The sequence below is a fragment of the Diadema setosum genome, chromosome 13 (genome assembly GCF_964275005.1).
Source record: "Diadema setosum chromosome 13, eeDiaSeto1, whole genome shotgun sequence".
In the NCBI taxonomy this organism is placed as follows: domain Eukaryota; kingdom Metazoa; phylum Echinodermata; class Echinoidea; order Diadematoida; family Diadematidae; genus Diadema; species Diadema setosum.
The window spans coordinates 15924675-15952388 of record NC_092697.1 but is presented as its reverse complement, the minus strand read 5'-3'; the positions used below and the strand labels follow the sequence as shown (position 1 = coordinate 15952388).

General features: G+C 39.1%; 1 protein-coding gene across 1 annotated transcript in view; it reads right to left on the bottom strand.

Moving 5' to 3' along the window:
* The window catches only part of LOC140236440 (general transcription factor 3C polypeptide 3-like), a 56884-nt gene that overhangs the window by 19223 nt on the left and 9947 nt on the right, over positions 1-27714 (bottom strand). Inside the window, 14 exon segments of the mRNA XM_072316364.1 lie at positions 10975-11062; positions 12464-12588; positions 14363-14441; positions 15205-15303; positions 16564-16650; positions 17102-17262; positions 17982-18137; positions 20242-20422; positions 20889-20950; positions 22927-23123; positions 23731-23842; positions 24349-24436; positions 25485-25651; positions 27137-27251. Coding sequence (XP_072172465.1) covers positions 10975-11062; positions 12464-12588; positions 14363-14441; positions 15205-15303; positions 16564-16650; positions 17102-17262; positions 17982-18137; positions 20242-20422; positions 20889-20950; positions 22927-23123; positions 23731-23842; positions 24349-24436; positions 25485-25651; positions 27137-27251 — 1717 coding nt within the window.

The following is a 27714-nucleotide window of genomic DNA, read 5'->3' as shown; positions in this document are numbered from 1 at the left end:
ACGAGTCTTTTGCGAATGTTTGCAACTGTAAGCGAAAATACAAATTCGCAAAGGTTCGCAAAGAAATTTTGAACATGTTCAAAATTTCTTTGCAACAAGAAAAACTGTTTGCGACAATAAAAACCGTTTGCGAACTTTCTTACAACTGTTAACGAACCTTTTGCAACCCTTTACAAACCCCGGGCGAAATCCCAAATTCGCTACGTTCGCAAACGTTCGCCGCTCAGTGAGATAACCCCTTGAGAGGCAGATGGCGAAAAATTGAACCCCCCTCACTGCCCCCCAGTATTGGCTGACACTACTCTTTAATGACATAGAGGAATGTTAATGAGCATAAATGTGGATAACGAAAACATTTTCATACACGACACAGCAAATTTTGAGGTCAATAGTGAATGATAATGATCTGTTAAAGCAAGCGTGGTGTAGCATGGAAGAACACTTCTCAGAAGGTACAATGTTGGTATCCAGATGATAATAGATGGATTCTATGAACAGCCACATTTGTTTCTTGTCTCTTTCATTACCTACAGTCCCTTTTCTTTTTGTGCAGCTGAGGAGTTTGTCTGTAATATCCCCCAAGAGGCACAGACAGTCACTGACTATAGAATCCTGAAACTATTTGTTCTTTTGTCTGGTACGCGTTTGTGATTAGAAGGGGAAAAAAAAAGAAAGAAAAATCTAAAACTTGTGGGTTTTGATGGTATTGGGATTATTTCATAACCTCTGGACCAAAATATGACAAAGGGCTTGGTATTTCAAAACAGAAGCCACACAAGAAGTGTACAGTGTACTAATAAGGTCTCACAATATTAGCATAGATGGAAAAGATCAAGCCATGATATAACAGTATGGTTAAGTAGGCCGAGAGGCTGGTGAATAGGGATTGCATTTATGCTATGCAGGACTAAGCAACCAGATGACATATTAAGTTTTGAAAGCAGATATAGTGTGGGCAGGATGATATACATGTACAATAGTGTCTCATGCCCACTGCTTGAATACATGATCTACTAGTAATTTATGGAGATTTTGGTGTTAGCTGTATAACAGTTGAATATACTTTAAAATCAGTTTAAGAAAAAAATGAAATCATAGTCACACAAGTACCAGACATTACATTACAAATTTGAAATACTAGGCCTGAATCATTACATTTGTACCAGCAACTTGTAATTGCTACCTAGTGTATGATCACTCAATTTTCAATGTTGGCATTGAAATCAAGATACCATCTTTGATGTTTTGCACTCAGTGCAGATTACATTTAACTGTGGTGAACTAAATGTAATGGGAATATCAAAGGAAATAGCATTTCAATATTCAGAACAAACCCCACCCTGCATACCCTTTGGCAAAAGGGCAGAAACAGAAATACAACAGCACTGTTGCTCACAAAGAATTTAATGGTTTTTCCTTTGAAATGTGACAACAAGTTGATACTATTAGGTATATGACCTTTTTAACAATCTTATGCCATACACTGGTTGAATGCATTGAAGAATACTCAATTCACACACAGTTTTATCACATTTTGGATCACTATTTGACCCAAAATAAATGATCCCATCAACATTGCTGATGATTATAAATCATAGACTGTGCAGCACTGAAAGGGGGCCAAAGGGGGTAGGGAACTGGGGGGGGGGGGGGGGGGCAATTTCCAAAATGAAGGCCAGGATACAATCCTTACATCTTTTCACCATACTCTCTAAATACTACTGTTAATGTGGAAATATTCATGGTACGTAAAATTTTGCATACATTGTAACTTGTGCTACTTTTGACTAGCATGAATTCTATAGCCAGAAAATTATCTTTCCTGCACATTTTGAACAGGGTGAATCATTTACCTCCTTGGCGCTTCCTTGGTACAAGTAGTGGCAGATTCAGGTGGGGGCACAGCGGCCCCCCCCCCTCCTTTTATTTTTTTTTTTGTTAAAACAAAAGAAATAAAAAGAAAAAAATGGGGGTGCGTGCACCCTCCTTTTCCAGAATTCCTGGATCCACCCCTGACATGTGTGTGTGTGTGTGTGTGTGTGTGTGTGTGTGTGTGTGTGCGTGCGTGCGTGCATATGCCCTAGTACGAGTACTATTAGTAGTATTCATTTGAAATTTAGGGATATTTGTATACAAAGCAGTATGAAGATCAGTGACTTATCTTTTGCTGAGCTTTCAGCTTTGACGTCAGGATTCTTTCAGATATATTGTGGGGGTATCATTGTGGGATAACTTTCCTTTTTGAAATTCATTCAATCACAGAAAAATGAATTTCGCATGAAATGTGTTTAATATGTAGTTGGAGCATGAAAAATTAGAGAAAAGAAATATAAGAACTGAAACAGGTCAACCAATCTTAAGCCTTAAGCGGCAGACAGATGTACTGTATCATTGTGTTCATAAAGTGATGATGAATTAGATAAGCATGTTACACTGAACACTGATAAACAGATTAAGTTTTTATGGGCCATCCATTGTTAAATCTTACCAAAGCAGACTGCTGATATGAAATGAAATAAAAATAGATACAAAAATATGACCTGTGAAACTGAGAGTGTCAACAGCAAGATCACAATATCACAAAAATAGTCCAATTATTTGGATCCGTCGAATCAGATGAAATGGCCCTGAATTTTTACGATCTATGACCATAATTCTTCCAAAACCTATTGATGTACTAGTGACACACGTATCATCAATACTACTATAATCCTATTGACTCTCCCAGCATAGATTTATAATGCTACCACATGTACTGTTATGATGATAGTATAGTGCTGCTACATGAACTACTACTACTACTACTTCTACTACTACTACTACTACTACTACTACTACTACTACTACTACTACTACTACTACTACTACAACTATTACTGCTACTACTTACTACTACAACTACTAACTACTACTACTACTACTACTACTACTACTACTACTACTACTACTACTACTACTACTACGACTACTACGACTACTACGACTACAACTCCTACTACTACTACTGCTACTACTGCTATTACTACTGCTACTACTACTGCTACTACTACTACCAATGATCGACTCTAACAGGACTTGCTATCTTATTTTTCAGATCAGAAAGGCAATTTACTACATCATTTCACCTCCTTTTGCACAGCATCATAAAAAGTTTATAGTTCAGTTATATTCAATATTCTGATTTGTACATAGTCATCCAACCAGCTACATTGTATGCAATTGTACAAGTACCAAGATCACTAAATTTGAAATAGGGTGGAAAATTATTTCAGAACTTTTGAAAGAAGACCTGTTTATTGTTGTTGATGTTTCATGAATTGCTTTGTATGCTGGCACCAGTCAAGCAATAGACAGATTTGTGAATAATGAGTGGACCAGGAATGAAGGGAAGGCCTCAAGTGTTAGGTTTGAATGAAAAACTTCAAGCATCATTTAAAACATGATGAACCATACCTTGACCATTAAAGTTGCATTCTCATTTCCCTTCTCCAAACAACAGAAAGCATGTGCAATTTATCAACGAAATTGTGCATGCACCAGGGAATGAAACAAACAAACAAACAAACAAACAAACCAAACAAAAAGCAAAACTCCAAAAGAATTAATCTGCTGCAAAGTTCTTATTTTGGCTTCGGAATCAAAGATGCAGGGTGTTAATCACTTTGAAATTCCAGACATACCAAATTGATTGGAAAATCTCTGAAAAAAAAAAGACACAGCTACCATAAGAAAATTAGGTATAAACATAAACAGAAGGAAAAAAATGCATGACCCATTACATAGCACTATATGCAATGTTTGTGTAATTCAACATCTACATATTTTCCAATCTCCATTATTCTATTCATTCCTTTCAACTGAGTTCATTTACCTATCTTCCATCACAATTCAAGGAACATTCACTACAATGGGTGTGGGAAGATTAAACATGCCTTTTGTACATCATTACAAGAATCAGATGCACGAGTCAATTTAGATCATTCTGTTCCAATGGATCGCTGGCATATTTCAAAAAGACCTCAAACAATTCTCACCTAGCAGGAAGAGGAAGAAAAGCCACAGAAATGCTATACAGTAAGTTGAGCAGCAAACTCTAACACACGGCACAAAAGAGCAATAGTGCAAATAAACATCTCCCTTCTTTTCTCTTTGCGTGACCATTTGCATCCATGCTTCATAGAACCTAGCTCGACGGAAGGTTAATTAGATGGGAGGGGCCTAGGACAAATAGTTGCACTACTTTCATGTCAATGCTACAAACAGGTTCTAGACAGGTATGTATCTTATTGTTTGAATGGCCTTGACCTTGATGTGTTTCAAGCTTGCCGAAAACTATCAAGTTTCCTGACAGATGAAGGGCTTTCACACTCGCAAAGAAACTCGCTTGCAAATGAGTTTCTATTAGATTTGAAGCTAATTTGTAGGTGTGTGAGTGTGTGTATGTAATGGTTTTCAAACCTAATACTTCTTCAATTAATCTCCTTCTTCTTCTTCCTGCTGTCTGCTGCCTTTGGCTTCTCCTTCTCTTTCTTAATCTTTTAGTTTTCCTTTTTTTTCATTCTTCTGGGGGCAATCTGCCTCTTTCAATCATGAAGATTCTTGCAGATATAAGCCTTTATTTGCTCGTTTTGTTTGTTTGACCATTTCACCGGGAATTCAATCTGCTCATTATTCAATTCAATTCAATTCAATTCATTTATTTTTCATTCTTCTTTTTTCCAACAAAACATAACACATAATAAATTTGGAATTACATCATAAACATAAACATTCGACTTTGCAAAAGATAAATGATACAGATAAACGAAAGAACACATACTGGAAAAAAAGTACAAAGTTATGCTTTAGTTGAGAAAAAAAAGAACTGAGAGGTCCACTAAAAAGCAAGCTTGTATGTTGTGAACCACTCAAAAAATGAACAAACTTATGAATTACTTATTTACAAATACTTATCACACTACGACAGAACAGAACAGAGAGAAGTGAAATGAGAGAAGTGAAATTATGAGAGAAGTGAAATGAGTTCTTTCACATGGATAGGGTATACCTCTCCTGTAACATGGGACTGACTGCTGTAAGTCTCTTCTGTATAAAGACTTGACAACAAGGATAAAGTGCCATGCCCACGGGCAACGCTGCACACTGGCACTGGTCCGACAGTGATTTTTATTGGTCAGGGACCGTCGTAACTTTTTTCCGCAATGGACAGGTAAAAAATTGAAAAACTGGGTACCTACTGGTCCAACAGAAAGGTCTGACCAGTAGAAAAAAAAATGGGTTAGTGTGCAGCCCTGCAATGGGCACTATTGCAGGGCTGAGGAGGATTCCAACCACCTCATACGTGAATGGAATCAATAAACCATTCAATCAAAATGAATTCCACGATCTTATCCACACGGTCTTAAAACAGCTCAGATAGTGATAGTTATTTTGCTCAGTTTTGGACTATTTGGAACAATTTATGTGCCTGCAAAGTCAGCTCTTTTAAACACGTGCAGAAACATGCTCACTGGTAAATGTGAAACTTGCACAATCATTCCACATTGTTACCATCCTGTCGGCATATTACTGATCTCAATTATCTCTCAATAGGAAGCGCACCAGAACCGAGTTTGTGAGCGCTGTACACGTATTTGCAATCTTGGTGTATTCATCAAATTATATAAAGAGTATATCAAGAAGAGGGAGTGAGTGGGAGTGAGTACATAAAGTATTATGAGCTAATGCCGCAACTGCATACAGCAGCCACGTAACTAATCAATCAGTTGTCTTCTTGTGCACACACAGCCTATTTTCAAGGCCACAGCCATTTTTCAATCATATTCATGGCGTAATAAAGAGCTTTTCGCAGGTTAGGCAACGTGATCTGGTCACAATGGCACATCCAAATCAAAATGGCACTCTCTGTTTGAACAGCGAAGATGGCTCCATCAACAGGGTGTGTCAAGCTGGTACAATATGGCGCATGGGAAAGAATTCTGAAGAAAAAGCATGCCCAAAAACTGGCTATCAAAGATGACTAACAAATTGCGGTGTATGCATAATAAAAGATGTGTTCAATCATTACACCAGCAGATGAACAGACTGCTTCACAGTACAGCTAAACTGTCCCAGAAGAAGACTGACAACGTTCATCCTCAGTTCACCATACAATGTTATGCTGTTTGATTGCTCATAAACTTTGAGTGGAAGTTGTCATATCCTGTATTTCGTTTTGCAAAATTCCGTCACATCCCTTGAAATTCAATTGATTATCATCTGTTTGTTGACAGGACAAAACATCATGTGGAAGTGATGATATGACATTTATTGTTAGGATACTTTGGCACTGATGGCATAGAATCCTCCTCCAAAATGCTGACATACTTCATCACTTTTCTTTTCTACGCAGCAAATCCACATACAACACAATTCTTGCTATTACGTACAAGTGGAAAAACTCACACAGTGGCATCGCTATCTAATTTCTGTAACAATGAGTTGACAAAGCTATGCCGGTGCACAGCGCGAGCTCTTTTTGATAATACACAGAAAAACGCACAGCACTATCTCTATCTCAAAACTAAACATAGTTTTGTAGATTTTCTTAGCAGCTGTTGCATGTTGAAAACAGAAATATAAAATGTAAGCTCTGAAAATGCATTTTCCCCTTTTGTGAAGAGACAACATTTTAGCAATGATAAAAAGGGAAAAATTAGATGTGATTACTGTAATATATACTCATGATGTATAATATATACATGCCTGCTGCACAGTAACTCCACAGAACCAGAAGTGCGTAAGTGAACCCCAAAAGTGTGACCCTGCTTGACCTTCGTGTGTTGAGAACGGGTGCGTAAGATCATCTCATTCATCTGCAAACAGCGTACAGCCAGTGTACAGACCCGACTGCTAGCAACCAAATGTTTACATTTATATTCATGTGATCCACTGAATTCAAATATGATGCAAAAAAAAAAAAAAAAAATTTGAGATGTTGATCATTTGCTACCAAATCAATGATGCCATTTCTGGCACTATTCTCTCCCTCCACGATATCATGAATTCTAATTTTCCTCCAAAGCATTGCAGTGTCTATCAAAACATCTTCAAAATGTTTCCACTTTTAATTAAAATAATAGAGAGACTCTTACAAAGTGCTCATTCTACCTAAAAAGATACTCATGGCGCTGTAGAACAGAGTACATAATGTATCACGTTAAAACAGAGTATCACAGAAGATATTAAGAACAATAAACAAACCAAAAATATATGTACATATTACTGGGTAAACAATTGTCAATTTAAATTGAAAAGGTAGGTCTTGATGTTCTTTTTAAAAGCATCAATAGAAGGTGCTTGTTGAAGAGTTTTTGGAAGGCTATTCCAAAGTTTTGGGCCCATGTAAGAGATAGCACGATCCCCCCCCCCCCCCCATATTCAATGTATGCTTGATTCGAGGTACCTGTAATTTTTGTGCGTTCGATGAACAGAGATTTTGAGGTGGTTGGTGAAGATGAAGAGTATTTTGAAGGCAGGCAGGGGAAAATTTGTGCAATGTACAGTAGACAAGAAGAAGAATTGCATTGCAACTGATTGACAAATTGCCCAACAAGGATTGCATTTCCTCTTTATGTCAATCTTCACCTTGTCGCCTCAACAAAACATGAAGAAAACATTGACCTCCATTGTGACACAATAACAGTATGCTGGTGAAAAGCTTACATCAATGAACTCTTTCGCTGTTGAGATTTTGTGACCAACACTACATCATCAATCATCTTTTGGCACTATTTGCTGGAGTCCTTTTTCTCTTACCTCCTCCCCCCCCCCCCCCATTTGCCTGTTTCTCTCTTCAATGGCTATGACTGCCTTTGACGACATATCAGTCTATAACTGATGATCTATCATGTGGTTTCAAGTCAGATAAATGAACATTACACTTCTGCAGAGACCTAGAGTGATTTCAGACAATGCATTTCTCATTTTCATTACTATTTTTTTTTAGAGATTAAGGTGAAGTTGGAATTTCAAAATTGCTGTATAGCTGCATAAAAAATGCTTGGATCTCTTCAATACAGACGCATTTCTAACTAAGGCAGCAAATTGGGTAAGGTAAGCTTTGAGAAACAAGGTAAACTGGTATTGAATAACATGAAAATTTCAACATTTTCTGAAGACCAAAAGAGTGTTCAGTGTATACACAAACTCTAAATAAACTATACGACAATGGTTTCTTCGATACTTTATGACCTTTCCAACACTTGCATAACACATATCTTCCTCATAGCAGTGACTGTTCAAAATGACCTGCATTGGCATCAGGCTGGGTTGTGTTTGTCATTATTCACTGATGGCTCTACATCGGTCACTTCACAATCTTCACCGCCTTCATGACTTCATTACACAAATGGTGAATGCTCACACGTGCGATGGTGAAAATTTCACAAGACGCAAGGTACAGGCATTCTACTCAACGAGGCGAAGCCAAGTTGAATAGTGCACCTCATATTTTGCTGAGCTGATCATTAGTTTAACATGGGAGTTCATGTTAAGTGGTGATGTCAGCTGAGTTGAATAGTGGGCCTCACCTTTCACTGAGTGCAAAATCTTGTCCCATCGCACGAGTAAAGAACATGCACTATTTGTTTTATACAACACCACAGATATCAGGAGATATGGTCCACACAGGTTGTTGAATGTAGTACAGAAATGATTATTATTATTATTTTTTTTGTGTGTGTGTGTGTGTGTGAAAGGCAAATGAGTGGCACAGTCACAGCCAGTCATACGCGAAGCTGATTGGTGGAAGTTGTTGTTGACAGGAAAATGAGTGACTGAATGCCTGCTTGTAACTGACCGAGAGCACACAACAAATGTTTGTTTATAGTGACATCACAGCCATGAAACTGAACAAAATCTACAAGCTGATCGCGAGTTTAACAGAGTGAATGTTAATTGGTGAAATCAGCCATGCGATCTATTTTTGCTCAAACAGAATTGCACAGCTCAACAGCGACTGCGTGCACTGGAAATTTTAAAGGGGATGGCTAGTAACTGATCAGTGGAAATCAGTGGGAATGCTGGGGGATGACTGTTCCAATCCTTGTGGGATTCATTTAAGAGTACATTATATATCTATTGTTGCGTGCAAATTATTTGCTTCAGATTGGTCTCATATTCAAGAAATGTGCAGTTCAATGTTTACAGGTTAGCATGCCTGTACAGTGTCGGGGCGATCGTTATCGGCCCGACAAATAATGTCCACACAACAAATGATTATATAATAAATGTTGAGTTGACATGAGAGGAGAAGTTCACACAAGAAGCATCATGCAACACAGCACACACACATACATAGCTCAGAGTTAAGAGGGGGACTTCACATCTATACAGAGAATGAGGACTTGGCCTCTGCCAAAAGACCCTCCTGCTGTAGCGATTGCAAGAGGAGCAAGTAGAGAGTCTACGTGCAAGACTAGTCAAAGCCATCAGTGAGAGACAATACCCAGCAAGAGGGCCTTTGGAAGATCTGCCTGAATACTTTAACCCATTCATAACTGAACCGCCCAAAACTGCCCATCAGATTATATCTTAATGTCACCTGAAATGTCATCTGCTTTTCAATAGTTTTATGCTGAACTATTTCTATCGATTTCATATAGAATAATTATATAATTACGTAATCTGAAAGAGGTCAAATGTCAACAAAAGTATGTAAGAATTATTTCAGTGACACAAGAATCTCTTGGTGAAGTCTTAATGGGCTTTCAAATAAACATAACTCATAATAGACAAAAATAATCATGCAGTGATCTCTTTTACATGATTTAAAACGTTGTCGAAATGACAGTAATATTGTTGTACCTTCCAGGGAACAGTATGTACGGAATCTTCAGTTGCTAAAGGGCTAACTTTCCATTTTGAATCACTGAATGTTGTTGCCAGCATTTGATGGCAAAGATATTCACTTCCATTCAGGAGAGAACAGTCTTAAAGGTACTAGCCCACATTTGCAAACCCACGAAAATCAAAACTGCATAAAACAGGTCCAATATGACTTCAAGTACAAGTTATAACAGTAACATACCTCACCTGTCGCTCTTTGTCTATACCATTCGATAAAAGAGAGAAAATCATCGTTTTAAAATCAATTTTCAAACCAGGTCAACCCGACCCAAAATCCAATTACGAGCGCGGGCTATAGCTACGTACATTGTACATGTAACACGTATGTGGACCAGAGCTAGCGAGCGTTATACGCATGCATACGGATTACGGTGCATTTTCATTTATTTTTATAAAAGTAATGGACTAATTGGAACGAAATTTTGCACAGGTGTTACTGCAATCATACCCAAACTCCATGCTAACTATGAGACCAATTGCTGCAGGTTTACAAATGTGGGCTAATACCTTTAAAGAAGTTCTTACAAGTTTGTGCATGTATGCTTAGAACTAATGACTGATGGACAAATCAAGTCCTTTCATTGGAGGAGATGCTTTTCCTGGTTTATTCAGTGACGGACTAATGCAACAGGAGTGGTGCAAGATGTAGTCTTTCTCCTGATCATGAATAATAAATCACAATCACACATCCCAAAAGGTCGCTGACACACTCGGCTTTGGCTCTCTAGCACTTCACTCACAATGGCTAGTGCTAAAAAAAAAAAGCTTGTGGGAGTTTGACAAAGGCTAATGATGAGTATGAACCACTGATTTCTAAAGGAGGTATCCGGATATCTCACTGGCCCATTCGCACTGTACAGACTAGTGAAGCCGCCATGCCGCCATCTTTAATAGCATGCACACTCTATGCCAGGATTTGCACACATTTTCGAACAATTACTGTCACCAAGATCATGTGATGTCCTCAGTGCCGTAAACAAAATGTATGGGCAACTTGCTTGGTAAGATGGCGGCGGGATTGCTTCGAAGCGACTGGCCAATGAGATATCCAGATAGATCCTTTGTAGATCAGTGGTGTGAACTTACCAACTTGCTGCAGGGCCCTCCCTATGTTGTAGTTGGTCTCCTGGGTGTCTCCTCGCAGTCTTTGGTATTGTCGCAGACAGCTGAAGCCCTGGATTAAATGGAATGCATTGCAAATCATGACATCACAGTCACCCTCATGAATATGCATCTAATAGGAAGATCATTAATGTGCAATGCTGAAGCCCTGGGTCAAATGGAATGCATCATGAATCATGACATCACAGTCACCATCATGAATATGCATTAGGAAGATCACCTATACACAAAGACCCAATTCCCACATCTGGTATTTAAAAGGCACTGAGTATGAACAAGTGGATGGGACAGCTTGTTTTGAGGTCTTGGTGGAAAACTATTTGTACGGTATAGTCCCGGTAGTGTAGAGGGCGCTGTTAATGATACTGCCGATCACCGTTAGCATTGATACGATGATTGCCGAAGTTGAGCTGTATTCAAGAGTAAAATGCGTAGACGTTGCTGAGTAATGTTGTCTTCGTTGTCTTCTCTGCGCATCACGCAGTCTGTAGTGATGCCAGCTCAGGGTGCGTGCATATGTGCTTCATACTATGACATCACAAAAGAAGTTTGCGAAAGCTGCCATCCCCCTCAGCCGAATCATGAGCCAAACTGTGATCGGACCACTGACTACAGTGGATCGGACTTCTTCGGACTCGGGGAAATGGGTCACAGCATAAGCGCCAAAGAGGAGTTGTAGCGTAGGTCTCTATAGGAAACTTGCGCTGTGCGCCCGCGTACGCATTTGACTAAACCACCGGGACCATGTGCCTTTAAAATGGCCTGTCCCATGAAAGTAGTATGCATGAGCATAACATATTGTACATCATATTGTTGGTATGACTAGACCGGTTTACTAACATATTCAAATTTATGGATCTTTCTTCTGCCTTGATGTACTGACAAGCTATTAACTCGTAACTCGAAAACACTTACCAATATTTGGAATCAAGTTTACATACATTAGTTGTTGCTACGTTGGGTTAAACATTGGGCAAATTTTCAGATCATCAGGAACCATCGTCAGAAAGGCATGAATAAAACTTGAATATCTTGGTAATCTGGCTCTATTACACCATGATCCCAGAAACTGCATAACAGTTATGAAAAATTGCATCTTTGTTTCACACATTTAAGAGCTTATGACTTACAAAATATGCTAGGCAATATCATCTCATTATCATCATCATTTTCACCTATTTGAACAACCTCAAATCCTTTCCCCCTTGGGATGCTACCAGCCAGGTTTGGTGAAAATGTGCCTTCGGGTTTTCAAAAAGAAGATAAAAATGTAAAAAGGTTTAACGCATGCTGGACGAGGCACAACGGACCACGCACAGTGTAAGACGGATGACAGATAACGGATGCCAGACGATGAATGATCGCAACTGCTCACTTGAGCCTACGGCTCAGGTGAGCTGAAAGAGCAATATAACTGCGTAGTATTGCCTTCTCCCTGCACAGCGCTGCTCACCTGGGCTATGATGGAATCCTTGTTGAGGGTAAACCTGCGGCTGGCCAGAGCAAAGAGGCAGATTCCAAGGCAGAGCGAGAGGAAAGGGTCCGATGGGTCGTGATGGTAGGCTCGGGCATACTCTCCTGTCAAGATATTCAGAGCAGAGTCCACTTGAAATTGTTATGCTATTTGCACTGCCTGATGTAAAACTACACAATGCATTTTATCGTTCATATGTTTGTTTGGGATCAGATAAATGGCTGGATCTTCTGTTCTTGCTGCTGCCGTCAGACAGACTGAGAAAAAAAAATTGTTAATTCTTCACAATATTAGAATAATTCATCTAATGCTCAAAACAAATGTTCAGTTGGATAGTGTGACCATGTTCTTGAACATGTTTCATATGAACAACATGAAACTGCTCAGAATCATAAAATTTATGCTAAGGAAGCAAAGCTTGAAATCTGAAAACTCATCCGACACATTGAATGAAAAGAGAAACAGATAAAAATGAGTGGGAGGCATTCCTTGGATATATGCAAAAATAGATGTACAGTTCATTGCTGGAAAATGACCTATGGACAAGTCACAAGATGTCTCCCCCCCCCCCCCCCCCATTGCTGACGACAGTAGAAAGAATGCAGGAAAGGGAGAGAAAGATACAGCTATACAGAACGAAATGAGAAGCATTACGAATAGGTCAAGGTCAAACAAGATGAATCACATTAAAGGTCTTATGCAATGCCAAGGAATGTTGATTTGTGATACCCTGATCAAGAGGCACAAAAAAAACCAAACATTTATTTACATGATAATATTTAAAGGACAAGTTCACCTTCATAAACATAAGGATTGAGAGAATGCAGCAATATTAGTAGAACACATCAGTGAAAGTTTGAGGAAAATTGGACAATCGATGCAAAAGTTATGAATTTTTAACATTTTTGTGTTGGAACTGCTGGATGAGGAGACTACTTAGGCTCATGATGTCATATGAGTACAACAGCATAAAGAAAATGTAAAGAAAATTCAACATATTTTCACTTTTTTCGCATATTAAAAGATCACTAGACTTGCCTCTTTCTAAAGGCAATAGGAATAATATTACCCATAACATATGTCAGTAACGAGTCAAGGGAATGTGTACTTTTTTCAAAAGATGAAATTTTGTGAAATTCTTTTTATATTTTCCTTATATTGTTGTACTCATATGACATCATACGCTGCAGTAGTCTTCTCATCCAGCGGTTACTGCACAAAAACTTCAAAAATTCATAACTTTTGTGAACAGATTGTCCGATTTCCCTCAAACTTTCAATGATGTGTTCTACTAAAATTGCTACATTCTCTCAATCCTTATGTTAATGAAGGTGAACTTGTCCTTTAATAATTTTTTCCGCCATTTTTCTTCAGGTTGCTCAGATACCGGTACCCATCCAAAAATCTTTGAAACCAAGATTCTGTCGATGACATCATGACTGAAAAGAGAAACATCACCATGGAATGAGAAATTATTAACAGAGAGGGAAGATTTTCGGGAAATATGTGGAGAAGCTAACCCAGATGAGGGAGGCCAAAGGAGATAGTGAAATTTCCCTCAAAGTTTGATGTCATCGGGGACAAGTGCTATAACCTGGAGGAGGAGATGGTGGGGTAAACAAAAGCAGCACATGCATCATTTCTGTGACAACAGACAATAATCAAGCTATACCACCACCAAAAGTTTAGGAAAAATCTACAAAAACCAAAGTTCTTTATTCTTAAGCACTATGCGTAAGGTCTCCTCGTCTGGCAATTTTTCCATCTAGATGGGTTTTTCGGAACCAATTCATAGATTTAAGAAGTAGCATACAAGCATATTCATATTCAACGAAGGCATGACTTTAATATCGGTCGTGCTGGTGAGTAATCACTTACCAATGGCATGTTTGTAGCTGCTGGTGTGAAGAGCATTGTGTCCGTTGATCACAGAAAGGGCTTGACTGTCTGAGTAAAGCTGCCGTGGAAGATCAAGACAATTCCACATTATCTCTTGGCCTGATATACAATCACATAACTACTGCTACAAATGGAAATGCCATGCAATGGATGTCAGATTGAAGATTTTGGAAATTACAAGTCTCGTTCACAAATAGCATTACATGATATCTGGACCTTGATTTCTTTTTGGGGAGGGGAGGGGAGGTTGGAGGTGGGGGAGCCATTTCGTGGGGCTCCCTCATTAAAGGTACACAAGATGGCAGCTACATTAGAACTGGGATAGCTTGTGTAAAGCTGGAGATTTTAAATATGTCTGTTAACATTCTGTGAATTAATTTTCAATATGACAAAATAGTCCATTCATGTTCCATGTATTCCTGAGTGTCTGTCTGCTAAATGGCAATATTGACTTCATATGGGATGCACAGGTCAATCTCCAAGCATGCACTCATCCCTGGGCACCGTTTCGTGAAAGTTGTCAGCCCTACAAGTTGTCAGTCGCTGACAATTTCAGTAAAAAAAAACTTTGGTTTTCATTGGTTGAGAAGCTCTGGTTACTGACTGATGCTATGGTAGTTGTCAGTGCGGACAACTTTCATGAAATGGTGCCCTGGTTTCTTCCTGTCTGGTATTTGTGGATGTTACTTTACAAAACAAGGTAAATCATCTCTTAACATGTTGAATACTTGGGCAGGTGTCTATGGAAATTGCATGTCATAGAAATATCTACTCATCCTAGACGGGTTAAACTTGATTCGAACTGATCGGACTTGACTCACCCTAATCGTGAGTCTCAGACAAAATCTGTGATGTCTGGTGCCGACACTGTTGGTGACGATCAAGCTGAACAAATTCATCAGGTTCGTCTTATCCCCACCCTGGGAAGGGAATCATGAAAACAATACATAACGAAACCCCAAAATATTATATAATGCCACATAGACAGTGTCTTGAAAGTAGGTCTCTAGTATTTGTTCTGAAATCACAAGGCTCAGCCACACAACTTTCGAATTGTTAGTAGCAGCAGTAGAATTATCATTAGTTCATTATCATTATCAATATCATTGCTATAATTGAAAGCAAGAGAAAATTAAGTAGAGGGGGGGGGGAGGTTGTAGATGACAGGTTCAAGTCCTGTGGTTCCCTCTTCTCCAACATGTTTGTTAAATTACGGATCAGCAGTTGCGATCTTACAAATTTAATTTGTTAGGAGACATAATTAAAGAAAATCCATCATTGTTATTATTGTCATAATTATTATCATTATCATGATTAGTAGTAGTAGTAGTAGCAGCAGCAGCAGCAGTAGTAGTAATAGTACATTACTAGTACTCCTATTACTATCATCAAATAAAAACATGAGACAAGGTTAGAAAAAAAAAATCTTTTGGCATGTGGAAAATCATACAAAATTAAGGGGAATCAGACACTAGAAGAGATGGTTGCTGTGCAGATGGTGATTAAGCTAATCCGGCAATTATTCCTTACAGAAAATTCTGTGCTATCTCAAAATGGGCTCTCCTTTGTAAAAATGATTATCCCCACAAGGTCATAATTCATTTTTTTTTTTTATTGGATAAGACGAGAGCCAGGTAAACTCTTGGTTCTTGGTTTCCATAGGCCTAGTATACCATCTCATACCACCACCTCACAACTGATATATTTGGAACAACAAAAGTCAAGGAAGAGGAAGTGTAGACTATTAAAGGACAAGTCCACCTTTATATATATGGATCGAGTGAATGCAGCAATATCAGTAGAAGACATCAGTGAGAGTTTGGGGAAAATCAGACAGTCCGTTCAAAAGTTATAAATTTTTAAAGTATCTGCGCAGTCACTGCTGGATGAGAAGACTACTACAGTGCATGATGTCACATGGGGAGAACGACATGGGGAAACTATGAAGAGAATTTCACAAAATTTTACTGGTATTTTTATTCTAGGTAAGTGCACATTTCCTCGACTTGTCACTGATGTGTGTTAAGGGTTATATTATTCCCAATGCCTTCTGAAAGAGGCAAGTCAAGTGTTCTTTTATTATGCGAGAAAAATGAAAATATGTTGATTTTTCTTTGTAATTTTTTGATCAAAATGTGAAGGAATCTTTTTTTAAGGACATTTAAAAGACAATTTCTCACCTTAGTGACAAAGTCCCTGATGTTGTTGAAGGCTTTGTCATAGTTACCATTGAGGAATGCTGCGCAGATGAGCATAAATTTCAGTTTCTGAAAAGATTAGATTGGGGGGAAAATATACAATATACATGATACGTGATATATAATATATAATTCATAGTATAAAACAAAATAACAAAAATAATAATAGGAAAAAGAATAATTATCACTCATACCTCCCTTGGTGAAACATGGATTATTAGGAGATTGCCACCATAACAATATTTACTTACTTCTGTTCAATGTTCTGATGGCCTTCAAGTTAAATACAACTACAGTTCAAATTGACTACATTGAACAATATCACTGCTTTGTGAAAACATTCAATTACACACATTAAATTTCCATGACTTTCTTCCTTTTTCTTTTTTTTTTTCTTTTTTTTTTTTGGGGGGGGGTCTGATTTTGATGAACTTCTGATATTTCCTTGTTTTATTTCTCTATCACAGCCATCTTCAATACGAAATGGAACTACTCCTTGGATGAACGAGCTTCCACCCACCTTTTGTTTGTCGCCCTCTTTCTCAAAGAGGTTGGAGTCCAGAGTTTTGCTGATGATGTCCTGGGCATCTCCGCATCTCTTCGCTGCACCAAGAGAGTGGCACAGCTTCTGGATCAGGCCGAACCACTCGGACTTGGACACCACGCTGAAGTTGGCGTAATCTGACCAAAGCAGAGGAACAGACAAATCGGAATTGTACCTCTCCGAACTGCTCTTAGAAACACCCCTTGCATAATATGTGTCTCTTTGTGCGTGTGTCAGAGTTATCAGCGGTATTGAAAAAAAAAAATAACATACAGACTGATAGATGGGACCAGAACGCAGTAGGTGAGTTGGAGAGATTGTTTGCAATATCTAAAATACATATTCGTTTTGGGGTAAAACAGTCGTCTTCATGAAGATGAAACACAACACCAACGGAAAATGGAAGTACAGCACTTCCCCTCCTTTTTCTGGAAAACAAACTAAAACTGACAAACCATTAATACCAGAATCATTTATGGGAGGGGGGGGGTATCTTCCTGATTCCTCCCCAATCATGAGGCCGGGGGTTACTGTATACTTCAAAAATTTCGTGAGTCAGGTGCTGTTTGCGGATATAACAACATGCCAAATGATTCACTCTGATCTCAACATGGATGCAAAGTGCACACATACATTTCTCTCTTCACAACAGTACTCCACAATCACATACTCAACTACTCGCAAAATTGTCCAAAGTCTTGATTCACAAAAAAAAATTACATCCACTATCTATAATATATGTCTTTAATATACAGTCGGCCCCTTAACTAACCTAGACCAGCTAAAAAATAATAGTAATAATAATGACAATTTTTTAGAAATAGCCAAGATGGCTAAGTAGCCAAACTCAGTCTACCTTCCTGGTCCTTCTGTAGGTACTTGGAGATCAGGTTGAGGCCCTTCTCCAGGAACTCCCTGTCGTGGCCCTGGGTGTGGAGCAGGGTGCTCTGCCGGAACAGGAGCTGGACGTCCTGCCTGGACAGGGCCTGGTCTTCTTGGTACTCGGTCTGGTCTGGGGATGGACACAGAACATCGGGACAGACTCAGAGGGTCAATCAATCTATCAGTAGTGTGAACAGTGGTCACTTTATCCACAATTATACAACACCTAAAAAGAATGCAGCTATCCGATTGGTTGATTGCCCATCACATAACATTCAGTGAAAAGTTCCATCACACGCTGTGGCTGTCAGCTGTGCAATTTTGTTTGAGGAAAAATGGATAGTGCATGGCTGACGTCGCTAATTTCCACTGACTCCCTTGTTAAACTCACGATTGACTTGAAGTTTTTGTTCCATTGCACGGCTCTGATGTCAAATAGAATTAACATTTGCCATGCGCATTCCACAATTACAAGCGCGCTTATGAGTGCATACTTTTGTCATTCATTTTTATTTGTAAACAACTTCAACCAACCGATTGGTTTCGAATACATACGTACATGGCTGACTCTGACTGTGCAGCTACTGATTCACCTTTCTCAGAAAATGGTTGCCTTTTCTGTGATAGATTAAAAAATCTGTATGGACCACATCTGTTGACATTCAAGGTGTTTAATAAAACAAATAGGGTAGGTCTTTCCTCATGCAACAGAACAAGATTTGATTCGCATTCAGTGAAAGATGAGGCGCACTATTCGACTCGGCTTTGCCTCATGGAATAGAGCGCCTCTATCTTTCACCTCGTGCAAAATCTTGTACTATCGCACCCGTGACCATTCACTATTTGTGTGACATTTCATTACTTCCATCAAACATTTGCCAGAGACACAGTAATGCTTATCAGACCAGCACATGTAAATTTTTTGCTAAAACAACAGCTTCACATGTGATGATTTGCAAGCATCTGAAAAGGTTTAAACTGAGCCTTCTCCTTTACCAACTGTGCAAACATTGTTTGAAACCTTAAACAGGCAGAGCCTCCCGTTCTCCACTCCCCACGATACAAACAAAATATATAAAAGATGAAACGTGTCGTGAAAACACCACCTATCAATTTCTGGTTCAAATTACACACTACGCACATCATGGCAATCTGAGATAAAACCTTCTCTCATTTCCTGTATCTTTCTTGAAAACTAATGGCATCCTCTAACCACCTAAGGCTGGTCATTCATATTCCTTCCACTTCAGCTGTGTTAAAAGCTTCCTTCATCATATATCCTCTGTGTGCCACATTGATTTCCTGTGCGGCAAAACTCATCTTCATGTCCCGCAGGCGGGATCATGTCACCCCCTTGCTGAAGCAGCTACATTGGCTACCAGTCGCACAGCGCATTGCTTTCAAGATCTTGACAATTGTGTACAAGTGTCTTCAAGGGAAAGCTCCTACTTATCTTAGATCTCTAATCATTCCATACTGTTCTGCTCAACCTGGACTATGTTCAAGAGTGCATATAAAACCTTACTCCATGTACCCAAAACCAACAGTAGAGCGGGGGACAATGCTTTTGTGATGGCTGCACCGCGATTGTGGAACGATCTACCTCGGTTCGTCCGCATTTCCCCATCCCTTGATGTCTTCAAGAAGAATCTTATTAAAGACTTTCCTTTTTGATGCTAATCTGTGACTGAATTTTGTTGTAAAGTGCTGTGAAACCTGTCATTGACTGTGTGAGAGCGCTATATAAATGATCCAATTGTATTGTAATGTATTGTCCATAGATATGTTTGTAAAATTTGTGCACATTTGACTTGTTGACACAGAAAGGGTTAGATACATTTTGTACTATGCCGGAGAAATGTGATGCAATGTGATGCAATGATGTTTCATCCACAACATATGCTAGCTTTGCGGTTCACCATGTGTGAGTCCTGAAAAGGACTGTTGGAATGAAAGAGGAAATGAGATGATATGAGAGGAAGAAGCGAGAGTATTCTTTCTAGAGTGTGTGTATAGTCCTAAAAAGGACTGTGAATCCAGAGAAGAGTGTGGAGCAAGGAGAAGGACTCCATGTTTCATCCACAAAAGTCATTAATGAACCCTTTTCTGACTCAAATTCTCTCTGACAAAACAGATGCCCCCTTCCCTTTTCACTGTTTTTTTTTTTTTTTTGTAGTTGTTGTTGATGAAATCCTGCGACATTCTACCACGAAAGGCATGCAAGGCAACCTCACCTAGCGTCAAGGCTTGCAGAGCTGACTCCCCTCGTCCCAGCTGCTGCTCGATGGCGGCCAAGGCCAGTCGGGCGTCCAGGTGTCTGGGCACCTGTTTCAGCACCTCCTTGTATGCTTGACTGGACTCGGCCAGCTCGCCCATGGAGTTCAGACACTCAGCATAACGCAGCCATACCGCAGGCTAGGGGCAGAAGCGGCATGCATGACATTACGTAGCTTAACTTTATGACACAATTTTTTACAAAGGGGAATTCCAGACCAGTTTAACGTTGGTCTGAAAAGAAAGCGTAAAATTTGATCACAATTGGATACAAATCAAGAAAGTTAGGAAATTGTGAAGCTTTGCTAATTTTTTCAAAACAGTTCTCCAACAATTAATGTGATACGCAAATGAGAGAGCTGAAGATATCATCATCTCAAAATTTTCCACTGATCATGAAAAAAAAAAACTGACACAATTCAGTTTTCTGCAATAAAAGTGGCAAATATGTTATTCCTGTCCTTTTCCGTGGTGCATGCATTACAATTAAATTAAATTTGTACATACCAGCACTATATCTATGTTTGCAAGCTAGTTACAAAACATGTTTCCCTTTTCTATCTCTAGAAGGTTTGTGATTTGTGGGTGCTTAGATGCTTCCACTTACCAAGTTGTAGTTCTTTGCTTCTAATAAAGCTGCAAGGATGGGTTTAGCTTCCTTGTAGTGATCTGCAAGGAAAAACATATTTAAAATATCAAATGAAATTCCATTTCACAACACTATTCTCATCTTCCAGATCATATTGAAGTTTGAATACATCTTTTCATATATGTCTGTTTTGATTAAGTATTTATCATATAAAAAGACCAAAAATATCACAGCTGCCAAATATGTCTTCTTGTAATGAAAACATATTACAGTTGAACCTCTCGTATCCGGACAAGTCGGGACCGGGGCTCATCCGGATAAGGGATTTGGCCGGATACGTGAGACTCAATGCTTTATACATGTACATATACATAAACATGTAGGTCCTACTGATGTAGCCCATTGTAGTACCACATGTAGTAATGTGTATACTGCAACCTTTTCATTGTTACACTCAGTAACAGACCCCAAAATAGAGGTGTATGTTAATGTTGGAAGTAATATGTAATTCATGTGTGTTTGTGTAGGAGTTCTCAAGGAGTTGGAAAGCCCCCTTTCCTCCTGTAATTATTAAAAAAAAAAAAAAAAAAAAAAAAAAATCACGGCGAGATTGCGTCCGTATAATAGAGAGATCCGGATAAAGGGAGGCCGGATAAGAGAGGTTCAACTGTACTTGTTTTTTTAATTGTAAAGAACAAGTTCTTTCTTTTTTCACAGGGTTTGCCTGTTCCAGCAAGCATATTTAACTAAAAGGATAAGTCCACCTCCATAGATACGAGGATTGACTGAATGCAGAATATTAGTAGAAGACATCAGTGCGAGTTTAAGGAAAATTGGACAATCCAATCAAAAGTTATGAATTTTTGAAATTTCTGCTTAGTGACTGCTGGATGAGAAGACTACTACAGATTGTGATGTCACAAGAGCAGACCGATACAAAGAAAATATAAAAGAAATTCAACATATTGTAACTTTTCTTGCATAATAAAAGAACACTTGACTTGCCTCTTTTGGAAGGCAGGGGGAATATTACCCTTAACCATTAAAGACGAGTCCTGAGAATACTCGGGCAGGTGTCTATGGGAAATGCGTGCTATAGCAAAATCAGTCCATCCTCAATGGATTAACATATGTGACATGTCAAGGAAATGTTCCTTTTTTTAAATTTGTGAAATTCTCTTTATATTTTCCTTATATCATTCTATGCATGTGACATCATACACCCTAGTAGTCTTCTCATCCAGCAGTGATTGTGGAGATACTTCATAATAATTCACAACTTTAGAACGGATTGTCCGGTTTTCCCTAAACTTTCACTGATGTGTTCTACTTATATTGCTGCAATCACTCAATCCACATGTGTATGAAGGTGGACTTGTCCTTTAAACATTATGAAAATGAAACTCCACTGAATGTGACAACTGGGGAAACAGAAGCAAAGAAGGAGGTCAAGCTCCTTTGTTCACTATTAATGAAGTCAAACTTAAAAAAACAAACAAACAAACAGAAAAACACTGCATGTAAAACTAGAGAAGCACTCTGAGAGCGCAGACCTCCACCAAGCATGCAGCTATTTCCACCACTGATCTTGTTCTTCCATAGATATATCAGTGATTTCCACTCACTTATATAGCATTGTGTGCTGAAAGTCACCCGATTTCCCAATATAGACGCCTTTGTTACGTCACAAAACCCTCATCTGCACGGCGCGCCTCGCCCTAGCAGAAACTAGAGCATGCACTTTAGTGCGCGCATGCAAACCTCAAATATGCGCAGCCTGAACTCCCAAGTTCATTGACTCTACCTGCCAAAATATCAAAAATCCTTCATAAATTCCCCCAAAATTCTCGGATCACTACCAAAAGTTAATTGTTTGTTACTTGTGTCATTCTCAACCTTTCCTGCAAGTTTCATCCCAATCCGTTAACTACTTTTTGAGTTATTTTGCACACGGACAAACTAACTAACTAACGAACGAACAAACAAACCAACAGTAACGAAAACATAACCTCCTCCCTTGGCAGAGGTAATAATGAGGAGAGTTCAGGACACTCACTGATGTCAACGTAGGCCTCAGCCACGTCCAGGTACAGGTCGCCCATCAGCTCGGGCGATTCGCTAAAGAGGGGCGCCGTCACCGCGGCGACGGACAGCAGGTGTCTGGAGTGGATGAGGCAAATGGCCAGCTTGATCCTGAGGTCGATGGGGAGGCCGTCGGGGATGTCCACCTCCAGATCTTCAGGTTCTAACCTGACCAGAGAAATGAGAAGTCTGAGGTTCTAATGCTGGAAAATAGTATGCGGCAAAAATAGGGATTTTTCATTCATCTCTCATACATCACTATTAGCAAATGTTCACATTTACAGGAATACAACTGTGAAGAATGTTTCTTCTATAGACCTGCTCAGTTTGGGAACTATATGTTTATGCCAATGTCTTTTTCAGCCATAACGGGGGGCTTCAGTATGCTTAACAACAGTTGATTTATGCACTGGCATAGTGATGCACCTGACTCATTGCATTACCCAATGAACCAATTTTTTCTTCTTATTTTGGAAGCCCCCTCGCCATCCCGTTATAGCTGACATGAATTGCACTATCTTTTAAAAATATGAGAATATCTGAATTGAAAACTAGGAACATATCTATGAAATATGAATAGTTAGCAGGCATGCCATATTCAGGAATGCACACCAGCAACAGAACAATGCCAAGAGATTTGTATAACATTTAGCAAACAAACATACAATGACTCACTGAAACTCTGTGAAAATTCAAACAGATTTTAGAAATGTTGTGGTGTGGGCACGGGGACGAATTTGACTATTTCCACAAGCACACGTCTTACCCTTCTAGGAAGGCGGCTTCAAGGTTGGCGACTTTGAGGCCGACCCCGCAGTGGTCACACATGACCTGTATGGCTCGCTGGTACTGTCGGCTGCAGATGTACAACTCGGCCAGATTGTTGACATCTATGGGGAAAGGGGGAGTGGACAGTGATTGAGTTGGGACGATGAAACAATCTTGTTACAATGCGATGCATACTTTTTTCATCACTTTTATCATTACAGGACCAGCACACTTTATACCCAATTGATAACCTTTATTGTTCTGGATGTACTGATACTTCAAAGAAAAGAGGAAGAAACACAATGAAAGGAGCATGCTAAGTAGATTCTTCACTGCCAACCAGCAAAACAGTTCCAGTGCAATATATACAGTAGTATACAGTTTTGGTCACTTTTTAAAAGTGAAAGTAATTATAATGACTTAAAGAGAAGAAGAATTCGCCCTTGATATAATACATCTCATTTAATGTCACTGACATGCAGAAATTTGAATGTCAGTAACATCAGACTTCCACCACCACAAAGATTCTTGGCATTACAAACTCTCATTATGACAAAGTAATTCTTCTGAATCTCTGAGAGACAGTGTGAGCAGGTGGTTTATACACTGCAAAAACTGGGGCCTTTACCTTCTGAGTGGATGAGATCAGGATGCTTGCTGAAAATCATCTCCAGCGTCTCTATCGCCATGGTGGTATCCCCAAAGCCGTGGCAGGCCTGCAGAGGGCAAGGCATAGACACGCTATCAAAGCTACAATGGAGATTTCAAGCCCATCAACACCCATCATTTGTTTGGTTATCTACAAGGAGCATTGAAATTAGGCATTATTATGTACATTTGCATCTGTGCTCACTCTTTGCTGGAGAGGGGGACAGGCAAAATTTGAAGTGCTCCCTCTTCCCATGACACAAAACAAGTAAATCATTGTGGTTCTTTCATTATTTGATATCACTTGATATTAGGTGTTTATTATATACTGTCATGTCTGTAGCCCCCCGAGGACAGATGGAACATGACTTCTGAATATTCTTTATCAGATTCTGCGTACATGGAAGCAGTGAAATTTAATATTCCATATGTCAGTTCACGTAGAGACAGGAAAAAATGTAATTGTGAGAATTTCTGCCCAAGTAAATGCTAGAATTACAGTGAATGTTCATATGAAGTTGCAAAGGAGAGAGAAGAATCCATGAACCGACAAAGTTTGTAGCATAAAGAAGCCATTAACTATCTGATGGCTATTGAATATAAAAAGATTTTACACTCTGATTAACCTTGCTATTGAAGTTGCCCAAACGGTACAGGTAATCTATCAATTCAGCTTTTCTACTGGCCATGAATAAGGTGATGAGCATTAAATATTATACCATAATTGATCTTGTCAAATCTTGCTAGAGTTGCACACAACTTGTTTCCTTTGCGGAGTTTGGACCACAGGCAACATGTGACAAAGAGGTGTGCATTTGTATATTTTTCAGTTGCAAATGATTGCAGTTAGTGTGGCAGCAGCTGGGAAACCCATACTGAGCGGTTAGAATTTGAAGTTCTTACTCCAGTGAAAGCAATTCTTGCAGCTCACAGTAACTGCAGATAATTCTACAAAACTGGACCAAGATCAGTAAATAAGATATTTAATTTTAGCATTTTGGTCATTCATTTTGTGAGTGTGTCTGTGTCATTATCATTGTTACCTTTTTTCCTTTTGTGAGTTTCAGTTAGTTTAGCCTGCTGGTGAAAAAAAAAAAGAGTCAATTCCTAACCAACCTTCACAATGTCCCTAGCGAGCTGGAGACACTTGTGGGACTCGTCCGGAGGTAGGGCCTTCACAATGTTCTGGTAGGACTCCATGGCTTTCTTGTTCTCCCCCAGCTTGGTGTAGAGGCTGGCACGGGCATGAAGGAGTGGGACGCTGTTCTTGGCAAATCTCAGGGCTGATGGGGACATGTGACAAGACAGTTCTATTACCTTCACTAGAACTTACCACAGTCGAGTTTTAGAGGGACTGTACAGTACTGGTTGAGGTGAGGATTCAAGTTTATAACATTCCTAAGTGAGATAATGAGAAACCTCTTATGAAATATGAAAGTGCATGCAATTTTTAAGGATTCAACATTCATTTGATGAAAATTGGTTTTCAAATGGCTGAGATATCCAAAAAAGTGATAATGATAAAAGGCGACAGGCCACAATTATTTTTAGGATCTCTTTGTTTCATCTTGTTTTGGGATATCTCAGCCACTTCAAAACTGATTTTCATCAAATAAACTTTTTATTCCCCTTAGAATTGTATGCTCTTTAACATCTCATAGAGTGGTTTCTGAATATCTCGCAAACGTTAAAAGTTAAATCCTCACCTCAACCAGAACTGTACAGTCCCTTTAAAGATCAAGGAGGCTATATTTCAAAACTAGGCTTATTGCCTTAACAAAAAATAAATAAATAAATAAATAAATAAAATGTTGCAATATAGGAGATGCTGGCTTATTCTCAAAATACCAGAATCTAACGGAACTGCTCCTGAATGACAGTGTATATGTGTGTCAAAACATTTCAATATGTGGGGTCTTCTGTCCCGACATATTGAAATTAATAAACACACCTTGTCTTAATGTGAATATGCCAGCATGTTTCAAATGTTGTCTCTTGTTTCTGGACCTTTACTTTTCTTGCCAGGGATCAAATTCTTGAGCTTTTCCCTGGAGTGGACTATCAAGTTGCCTACTCACAATTGGATTGAGACAGAAATAGGCAGATAAATAGAGAGAAAGGTATTATCCCAATAATCCTTTGAATGTACAAACAACTAACCTACTCATTATTGTATAAACATAGGGGCACCATTGCTAGAATGATGGATGAATATACAAAAAAATACATACATACAGATAGATGGATGAATAGACAGATGGATAGATAGATAGATAGATAGATAGACAGACAAATAGATAGAGAGATAGAGAGATACAGAGATAGAAATATAGATACTGATAAGACAGATAGATACAAGGGCATATATATTAATATTGAGAGCTAAACACACCTTGCATATTGGGTTGCTAAGCAGAGCTCAAGACATGTCAGTGTAAGATTCAATCATGTGTGAATTGTCAATGCACCTCAATGTCTGAATACTGTATACGCCATATATTTCGCGAGTCTAAATTTTCTGCGAATCGGGAATTCCCGACGATTTTGCGAGTGGTTAAATTCGCGATCGTGGAGTCCCGTAATGAACGGAGAAGTGTACATGCGTACGTAACATTCACAAAGGGATCAGAGTCAATATTTTTGTGCGTCTTTAATTTCGCGAATAGCACCTGACTAGCGAAATTCGCGAAAACAAAAACCTCGCAAAATATTTGGCATATACTGTAATGGCAAAAAATAAAGGACGGACATATTAGTGCCACGCCCACCTTTTGTGTAACAGTAGACGGCTTTCCTCAGATCCCCTTGCTCCACACAAGTTTCTGCCAGCTGCTGCCACTGTTCCACGTCCCGAGGGGAGACGTGTGCACCAATGAGCTGGAACTGTTGGGGAGGGGGGGGGGGAGGGGGGAGGGGGGGGAGGGGGAGATGAACCATGAGAATAAACACCACTCTTTGTCAACTAAAAATGAAAAATAGTTCTACCAGTTCTACTCGTTCAACACAGGCGCGGTGGAGCACCCCAATTTGCATCTCATTATCGCCCCGTTCTATTTGAATTTCCAACGGGCATCCACGGCTGCCCAAAACTGTGTGCATGAAAAAGTCAAATCTTTACGTTCTCCTTGTGCCGCTATGCGTGCCGCTAGTAAACTCAAACTTCCCACACTATCTAAGTTTTTAAAAACCTTCCTTTTGATGAAAAAATTATGAAATTTGCTGCACTAGAACTTGAGATATTAAAACGTTTTGAAAATCACCTCTCGCAAAACATGCTCTCTGTTTTTTTCCGACTGGACTATTAGTCAAGGCGCTAATTCCTGTAAGAGGCTTAATTAAGGAGTTC